This window comes from Pteropus vampyrus, unplaced genomic scaffold (assembly GCF_000151845.1).
Source record: "Pteropus vampyrus isolate Shadow unplaced genomic scaffold, Pvam_2.0 Scaffold185, whole genome shotgun sequence".
Classification (NCBI taxonomy): domain Eukaryota; kingdom Metazoa; phylum Chordata; class Mammalia; order Chiroptera; family Pteropodidae; genus Pteropus; species Pteropus vampyrus.
The window spans coordinates 2,364,546-2,374,427 of record NW_011888966.1 but is presented as its reverse complement, the minus strand read 5'-3'; the positions used below and the strand labels follow the sequence as shown (position 1 = coordinate 2,374,427).

The 9,882-nt window shown below is 41.5% G+C and overlaps 1 protein-coding gene across 1 annotated transcript in view; it reads left to right on the top strand.

Annotated features, from left to right (window-relative positions):
* Positions 1-9,882, top strand: part of SLC36A2 (solute carrier family 36 member 2) — a 39,335-nt gene that overhangs the window by 13,963 nt on the left and 15,490 nt on the right. The window contains exons 4-8 of the mRNA XM_011371238.2: positions 489-579; positions 1,147-1,235; positions 1,777-1,872; positions 5,385-5,469; positions 8,368-8,586. Coding sequence (XP_011369540.1) covers positions 489-579; positions 1,147-1,235; positions 1,777-1,872; positions 5,385-5,469; positions 8,368-8,586 — 580 coding nt within the window. The remainder of the gene's footprint in view (positions 1-488; positions 580-1,146; positions 1,236-1,776; positions 1,873-5,384; positions 5,470-8,367; positions 8,587-9,882) is intronic.

Sequence of the window (9,882 nt, the reverse complement as noted above, 5' to 3'; positions counted from 1 at the left end):
TTGGTTATGAAATGGGGTGTCCCTTTACTCATCTGTCTGGGCCTATTTCTGGGAGGCAGTCCAGTAGAAGTAGGGTGAAAAACAGGGACTCTGAAGCAGTCCTAGGTTCAAATCCTAGCTCTCCAGTATATCCTTGGACGAGTCACTAAAAGAGCCTCTAACCTCAGTTTCCTCATCTACTCCCTAGCCTTAATAAGAGGCTTAAATGAGATAATACATACAAAGTACTTAGCTGAGTATCTATTATATAGTAAGTGTTACAATGGCATATATTGAGTCCTATAAATCAGGACAGTTCTGGACAAACTGGAATGGTTGGTCACCCTGCAGGAGACCCAGAGGTGCCAGGCAAGGCCATGGGGACTGAGAGGCGGCCAGGAGCCTACCTATCCACTTTAATTCAGGTATTGGCATGCTGTGAGGGAATATCTGTTAGATCTCCTCACCTCCACATACCCACATCCTCATGTCTTTTCACTTTCCTTTAGAGCGTTCCAGACCTTGGTTCACCTGGTGAAAGGCAACATGGGCACAGGGATCCTGGGACTACCCCTGGCTGTGAAGAATGCAGGCATCCTGGTAAGGAAGGCTGCCACCCCTGGGGCCAGCATGACTGGGTTATAGCAGGGAGGTGAGAAGAGAGGCTTTAAGGGTTTATGATGGTTTGCAATGAGCAGACTTTCTGGGAGACAGCTTGGTCCAGACTTGGAGTCTAGACATGTAGCCTGGGGTTGAGTTTTGGCTCTGCTATAGAATTTGAGTGGCCTTTGCAAGTCATTTGACCACTCTCTGGGCCTCAGTTTCTTCCCTTGTAGACTGCGGGGGTTGGACTATGATTTTCTAATTGTGGTATATAGAGCTCTAGTTCTCGGGGACACCTCAGAAGCCAATGAAACTCAAAATTCTGCATTGCCTACTCCTGTCACAGCACCCCATTGTCATTGCTTTACATACTTTATTGGATTACTGCTTGAGGTTATATTTGAAAGAACAGCCATTACTGCTAAAAAGAGTTTGCAAACCAGTTTGCTAGAAAGTTCTTTGAGTCTTGAATGACATCTGCACTACCAAATCCTTCCCCACAGTGTCCTTCACAAATTCATTCTCTTCTTTCTTTCCCTGCCCCCTGGCTCCCCCTTCCTCCAGATGGGCCCGCTGAGTTTGCTGGCAATGGGCTTCATTGCCTGCCACTGTATGCACATCCTGGTCAGGTGTGCCCAGCACTTCTGCCACAGGTGAGGAAAACGGCATCCTCATATCAGTTCCTTTGGTACTCGGTTTTCAGGGACATCCCAGAAACATTCTGCACATAACAAGAGTTTATTTCTTCATTTCCTCCAACAAGAAAAGGAGAAAAGCATTCAGGGCAGGGATGTAAAGGGAGGCTCTGCCACGCAACTCAGTAGGTGCGCTCAGTCAGGCCACTGTGCGTACCTGCATGACTCATCTCTAAATTGGGCATTAACAATCCATGCCTAGCCCTGCCTCAGAGAGTTGTCATGAGGATCCAGTGGGATCACTGATATGAAAACTACTATACCAGTGCAAGGCATGTATTATTACCCTTGCTATGTAATAACTGCCCCGCTTGACAGGTAAGGAAAACTAGCCACCAAGAAGATACCGTCTGAACTAGAACTTTAGTCACTGGGTCACTGCCCCAGTGGTCTCTCCACTCCAGCTGGGTCTTGCCTTGCTACGTGTCTCCTGACTTTTCAGTATATGATCTTAGTTTAAACCGCCTCTTGGTAACTATGTATGTACTTTCTCCTGCAGGCTTAACAGGCCCTTCATGGACTATGCAGATACAGTGATGCATGGACTGGAAGCCAGCCCCAGCGCCTGGCTTCGGAAACACGCCCACTGGGGAAGGTACCTTGTTCTTGCTTTGCCAGGAGGGGTTAGGATACAGGAGAAGGAAACGTGGCTGGCAGGGATGCCTTCTTCTCTGCAATGGTGGCTCAGGTAGCACATAATGTCGGACTTTCCACATGGAAGGGGTTTATGGGCAACCTTCCTGATCCAGCCCCTTCCTTGTATACCTACAGTGACAGGGTGCTCATTCCTTTGCTATGCAGTTTTAATATTTAATATTTTTAATATTTAATAATATTTAATGTTATTTTTATTAAACCACATTTATCCAGTTGCTACTATGTATCAGGCCCAGGAAATACCATGAGGAACAAGGCAAACAAGGCTTTGCCCTCACAGAACTCATAGTCCAGTGAGAAAGAAAGGCATTACACAGTTTAGGACACAGTTATTTAATAACCACTGAGATAAGAACAATGGAGGAAAGAAGTCCTAGTTGCTGCCAAGCAGGTAAGGAGATGTGGGTGGGCTTCCTAGGATGGAACAGAGGAGATGACTTCTGAAGGAAGGAATTCTTAAGGATGAGGAATTACACTGAGAAAGTGGGCAGGGGCCTGGAGGACCTTCCAGGAGGAAGAAAAAGCAAAGTTTGAAGATCCTGAAGCAGGAAGGAGTATGTGGCAGTTTCAAGGTAGAGAAAGATCAGGCAGCTCAAGGGCAGAGAGTCAGGGAGATGAAGCTAAAGAGGGACTCAGGGGCCCATCAAGCTGTACATTTTCACCCTCTCGAAGGTTTCATTCTTTCCTTAAAAGCAACCAAGAAGCCATTAGGAGGTTTTAATCAGGGAAATAGTCATATTTGCACTGTTTAAAGATCTGTCTGGCTTCTGTAAGGAGAATAGATTGTAGAGGAGCAAGAATAGAGTAGTCAGACCCATAAGGACGCTATTAACAATGTCCAGGCAGGTGGCAGTGATGGCTGGGACCAAGCTGGTGGCCATGGGGGTGGAAAAAAGTGAATTTGGTCATGATTTGGATCTTAGGATTGTAGGAAAAGGAAAAAGTCAAGGTTGCTTTTTAGATTTCTGATGACTTCTGTTTTGGACAAGTTGTGTTTGAGGAGCCTGAGAGATATATTCAAGTGGAGATGTCAAGTGAGTAGTTGCATAGGTTTGAACCTATCTTCACACAGGAGATACAGAACTAAAGTCATCAGCCATGAAGCCAGGGGGCAGAAGAGGTCTCTTGGGGGGCGAGTTTGTAGTGAGAAGAGAGAAAAAGGCCAAGGTGTTAATGACCCTTTGGTGAGCTGAAGACTTCCCTCTGCAACTCCACCTCTATGCCTTCAGGGATGACACACAAGTCAGTCCCTTCAGTCCCCTCGCACTTGGGACTAAATCTACTCTTTCATCTTTATTTTCAGACCTGTTCCCATCCCCATGTCTACTCTTTTATGAGCACCAGATTGTAGAAGTCTCTCTTGAGATGTGATACCCCAACCACTGCTGTGTCTGAGGTGTGTGCTGCCCATGTAGTGTAGTCTACAGAGCATCATGAGTCTGGCACCTCCCCTGGTCCAAAGTCCACTCACATACTGAATTAATAAATTCAGCTAATGATCAGACTAAAAAGGTTATGGGATGATAACCTGAATTTTCCCGATTCCTTCACCAAAGAGGAGGTTTATGCCTATCACTACCCCTCAAATCCTTCTACTTATTGTTGGGCACGTAAAGTAGCTTTTCCTGCTCTTTTTAGGAAACTTGCTCCACTGATCATCTCTTCTCTTATCACTTGAGCTTCTATTTTGAACGATGGACTCTTACTTTCAACATTTAAATGTGTTCACATATCACCATCTTTAATAAAATAATAAAGCTTCCTGTACCTTACACTATCCTCTAGCCACTATCCTGACTCATATTCAACTTCTCGTTATTCAACAGATATCTCCCTAATACCTGCAATGTGTCAGGAAGTGCTTTAGACAATGGGTCTGCAATGATCGAAATGGCACTGGGGCTGACACACTAGCTTTGTGAAAGAACAGCCCACCCCTCGACTTTACGTCTGCATATCCCGTTCACATCTCTTCCATGGGTCCCCTGGCTTTTTGTCCTTATACTTCTACAGAAGTTCTTTCCACCAGTGTCCTAAAAGACCTCCTTGTTGTACCTTCTTTGCCCTGGAGAACCTCTTAGCAGCATTTGGTACAATTAACTATTCTCGTCTTCAAACATTCTGTCTCTATTGGCTTCTATTAAACTCTTTGTCATCTTGGTTTCCTGCCTGCTTCTCTGATCATTCCTCTGCATTTGTTGCAGCTTCTTTGTTTCTATCCTTCCTTTAAATGTTGCTGTTCTCTAGGGTTTGGAACGCTGCCTTCTCCTTTTCTCCCTCTGCACACTCTTCAATGCTGATCTGCCTGCTCAAGACTTTGTCTGTTACCAATAAATCAACAGGTTCAGACCTTAATATATAATCGTCTTCTGAATATCTCCTGTAGGAACCTCAGGCTTTACAATTCAGTTACTGAATGTGTCATTTCTTCTCCTTCCCCTAAAACCTGTTCTTCCTTCTGAGTTGCCCAGTTCATTTTGTTGTCCAAACTAAAAACCTGTCAATCACCTTAGATCATTTCCTTTCCTTTTCCCCCAGATGTAGGTGCTCAACCAGGTTCTGTAAGTTCTAGCTTCTTAGTATCTCTTAAAATGCTTTAATTCTCTCATCCTAATGGCCACTTTGTTGTTCAGGCAGCTGCTGTCTTTTACCTCCATAATTGTAAGAATCTGCTATCCAGTCTTCCCACCGTAGTCTTGCCCCTGGGTGTTCACATGGCAGCTAGAGAAATCTGCCTAATCCCTCTGTTGAAATGTTCTTTCCTCTCTTCTCTCCATCTCCTCTTCCTCTTCTTTTATCTTTCTTCCCTTTCCCAGGGGACTCCCATTCAAATATTGGTTTTTCTAAGAAGACTATCTGCTCTATAATTTGGGTAAAGTACCCTTTGACCATGGCCCTTAGCACCGTATTAATTTTGGTCCATCTCGCCCAGTAATCTATAAACCACTAGGGGAAGGGACGAAGTGTTATTTGTCTGTGTATGTTCAGTGCCTAATATGGTGTCCGGCATGTGGTAGAAAAAAATTTTTTAATGTTAAAGATAGCTAATAAAAATATTGTGCCTACTGCCCTACATCAATTAGTATCAATTGCCCTACATCAATGGGTATCAATTACCAGAAATACCACAGAGCCAAGCACACAGATAGGTTCTTAACCATGAAGAATTTTACCACTTGCGGAGCTGAGAATGCGAGGGTGGTTGAGAACTGTTGTTACCTCACTTCTTACTACTGCCCCATTGTTGATTGTGGTGGCATGAACGAGGGTGCTGGTATTTTTAAAGAACTGTTGTTACCTCACTTCTTACTACTGCCCCATTGTTGATTGTGGTGGCATGAACGAGGGTGCTGGTACAGAGCCACCAATCCCTGGGGACAAAAATGGAAATGACGAGCCAACTCTTCTGTTTATAATAAGTGTTCTTTCTTTCTCTCTCCTCTCTTCCAGGCATATGGTGAGCTTCTTCCTTATACTCACCCAGCTGGGCTTCTGCTGTGTGTACATTGTGTTTCTGGCTGATAATTTAAAACAGGTAGAGTCTTTTAGAGAAGGGGGGAGGAAAAGGTCATGAAAAAGGAGGGTCCTCTGCTAGTTGTGCAACAAATGGCTGCTTCTTTTGGGGGACCTAGAGTCCTCATCAGTATAAACAAGAAAGTTAAACTAGATGCTATCAAAGAATCCAGACTTCCCCAGTGCATATATCTGCAGATTTCTGTAAGTGCTTACTTTTTCCATAGTACCTTTTGTTCAGTATCTTGGACCTGTCCTCAAAGTTAGTCTTTAAAATTAGACGGGAAGGAATTTTGGATTTTGCAATCTTACCTTGGAGCTAAATCTTCCTTAACTCTTCTAAAAGTGATGTGGGTCTTTTGGGATAATACCTAATCTTCTTTGAGCCATTTTAATCTACCTTTAGTTGCTTAATCGTGATGGTTTAACAGTTGTGGTCCCCAGCAAGTTCCGTCAATCTAATCCAGAAGTCACCTCGTAACAATTTGAGCAAAATAATATGGGTAATAACAGAGGCCATCCTTAGTCAATGAATTAGCTTAAAAAAGAAAACTATTCTTTAGAGTTTTCTTTTTTTTCTGCTTATGGTAATACTAGAAATTTGGAAATGTAAAAATAAATCACAAAAAGGGAAAAAATAGTAAGCATTTAGAGTTAGCTTCTATTATGTGTCAGATACAGTGCTGAGCATTTTATATGCTTTCCCTCATTTAATTCTCTCCATGACCTTATTAGAGTGGGTGTTGTGCTTATTCCTATTTTGTAGATGAGAAAACTGATACTATAAACTCTATAATATGTATAAGGTCACAGAGCCAAAGTTAAAAATGCAGGCCTTTTGACATCAGAGCTCAAATTCTTAAACACTATGCTATATTGCTTCTCAAAACAAAACAAAATTATTCTTAATCCAATCACTCACAGTAATCACTTTAGCTTAGTATTAACTGGTTAGCATTTGAAATTTCCTTATGGTTCATAATGTAATTTTTAATAGTTTGATAATATTTCATCATACAGGTTGATCATGACTTAGTCCTTTATTGTTAGATATGATCTTTGTTTCCCTTTATTTGTCTACTAAAATCTGTTTTTCTACTATAATCTGTACAAGTCTTAATATACCCCTTTATTTCCTTAGTATATACTGCTTCAACTAAAATTACTGAGTCAAAGAGTGATTGTTTTGAAGGCTTTTAAAACATGTTACCAGGTTGCTGCTTGGAAATCATCTGATACCAGCAGAACTTAATTTATCATCTGTCTAGAGCCAAAGCAAGCATTGTCTTGAGGACTTTACAGGCTAAGTAGAATGTTCCAAAACATAAAAAAGGTTAAATATTGTTAATATGATATTTTGGCGCAGGACACCACTAACACCACTCTGAGGTTAGGGTGCTTAATTGTGAACTGAGGGGCAGCAATGTGCAGAGGAAGAATAGATTGCTGGGGAAGAAAAGGCTCCCTTGGGAGGTGCATCTGAGCTGAGTGTTGTTGGCAGCCAAGGTGAGAGAAGGGTGTTGTTGGCAGCCAAGGTGAGAGAATGGAACAGTGAACACCTGGAGGCAGGAACATAGGGAACTTGCTCAGGAGAGACAATACGAAAGGTTGGCGAGGAAAGTGTGGGCCGAGGGAGAGGAAAAGCCTTCGGAGTTGAATGGGGCCCATTGATGGAGGGCCTTGAATGCCTGGCTGATGCTCCAGGTATTTTCCTATTGTAGTAAGGAATCAGAAAATGACAGGACTGAATGATTCATATAAGTAGCCATGGTGTGTTGTTTAAAGAAAAGGGCATTTTAAAATAAGAGTGTATGCTGGGATTGCAGTCCTGTAAAAGCATACGTATAATACATGTCATTTATGGTATTATATGGAAAATGTATAGATGCATTACCATGGCTACCTATGGGTACCGAGATTATCATTGCTTTACATTTTCTTCTTGCCTGACTCTAGTTTCTAATTGTTCTGCAGTGAGTTGTATCACTTACATAATAAGACTGTATCATTTAAATCATTCGGATTCTAAATGAGAGTAATACCATACACCCCCTGCACCTGACTTTGCCAGGGGGTATTTGTACTGTGTGCAGGAGGGTGTTTCTTGTTTATCACAATAATTGGGGGATGCTAATAGCTTTTATTGGGGGGAGGGGGCAGGAATGATAAATTTCCTGCAATAAATGGTCCAGTCCTCCTAAGGAAGAGTTTTCTCACTCAAAAAGCCAGTATTGTTCTAATTAAGAAATAGTATGTGATGGGTCTTTTTGTTATAAGCAAAAGACATAGCTGGGGAACTTAAGTAGAAAATAAGTTTAGTGAAAGAATATTGGCTAACTTCCAAAATGATGGAGAAAGCAAAAAAAGAAAAGAAAAGAAAAGAAAAAAAAAAAAAAGGCTCTCAGAAAAGAACAAGAACCAGGGCAGTTAGGGGGATGTATATAGAACTAACAAGCAGCCTCCCCAGGGATCCCTTGTCAGAATTAATTTTTACATTCCTTGTTCTGACTTTGTGTTATTTTGCTAGGTGTTTAGATTCAGATTTCAGGGAGAGATGGTGAGTGCCCTAGTTTGTGTTAAAGGCCAGTCCTTTAGCTTTGCCATATGATTTTGGCTTACAGTTCTCCAAGTTTGTATTCAGATAAGGGAGAATTCACCAAAAATAAATCAAAATCCGGAGGAATGATGCTAGGTTGCCAACAGCCAACAAATAGCCACTATAAATCCAGTTATTTATTTTTAATTAAGTTTCTTTTTTACTAAAGTTATTTGTGCAGAAGATTTACAATAAGAAGTCCTAAATTCACCCTAACTCACGTGAGACATTCCAGCTCTTTGTGAGGGAGTTTGATCATGGGTCAGACACTGAGCTAATCACATGCACAGATTTGTTGACTTGCTTTTCCTATTCCTTCCGCAGGTAGTGGAAGCTATTAATGGCACCACGAACAACTGCCATTACAACGAGACAGTGATTCTGACACCCACCCTGGACTCCCGACTGTACATGCTTGCCTTCCTGCCCGTCCTGGTGCTGCTGGCCCTCATCCGGAACCTCCGGGTGCTATCCGTCTTCTCCATGTTGGCCAACCTCAGCATGCTGCTCAGCCTGGTCATCATCGCCCAGTACAGTGTCCAGGTTAGTGCACAGCACACACCTAACTGCTCCAGGGGGCAGAGCTTTTTATCAATAATAAACTGATACCTGGTGCCAGCCCTAAGGGTAGGTAAGTGTTTACCCCATTCTTCAGCCTAGTACCCACCTCGTTGTAGCATTTCTTCCACAAAGATGTCTCTGTGAAATCTCATTCCTCTGGATATTTCCTCTTCTGTGTTGCTTCTCCAATAATCATTTTATGTCAAATTCTGGCTTAAAAAAATGCTTCGCAAGGAAAACATCTTGATCGGTTTACTATAGATCATTCCTGTAATGACTGGATAGCAGCAAAAGGCAGATAAAAAGCAGCATCTTCTTGTTGAATTACCCATAGTCTTACATCCTCTAGGCAACAATTCCAGGCACCCAAAATTACCCGTAGGCCACTCAAAAAAAGCCTCCTGTCTCATCACAGAGATGTAAATAGAGAGTCTTGAAAGGCTTACTTGAGCCAATTTATCATGATGTAAGTGACAATGTCTTTGTGGTTGATTTTTTTCCTTCAATTTCCTACTTTTCTATCCTTCCTAATTTTTATTTTATAATGGACAAGACTATATAAAAATTTAAATCCCAGAAGCCCCTTTGCACACCTAATATCTTTCTGATGTTTTTCTCTTTTAGAAGTCACAAGGAAAAAAAAGTTATATTGTCCACGAAATTTAATAAAAACAACAAAGTCAAATATTTTAGGATAACTATGGATAAGTATTGTATTCCTTAAGGCAATATTGATAAATTCCACAGAATTGAATTTCCCAATGAGATAGCTACCTCTGATTTATTTTCAGACGTTCCCCAATTAGAGGAATGGTTCCGTAATGATTTTCATATTCTAGGTCACAGGGTACATAACATGTTTATTTCATACACTTTTCTCTCCTTCAATTTATAGCTCATTGAAGAAGAGGAAACTTTCATATTTAACTAATTTGGGTGGGGAGGACTCCCTAGAATATTACTGTAACTCCATCACAGTAATTTTTAACACTATTACAGTACAGTGGTACATTCCATATTACAGTACAGTGGTACATTCCATTTGGGTGGGGCACTTTAGGTGGCACTAACCTGTCATGTGTAAGACATTCTTTTATTGGATGCTGATGAACCTAACTCCCTCTGTGAGATACTGATCCTTCAACACTTTGACAATACTTCAATGTTTTTTCCCTCCAGCTCTTTGTTATCGGGCAGTATTAAAATCAATTTTAATTCTTGCCTACATCCTTTTGCAGTTTTCTGAATTTCTTGACATTTAAATTAAAAAAAAAAAAA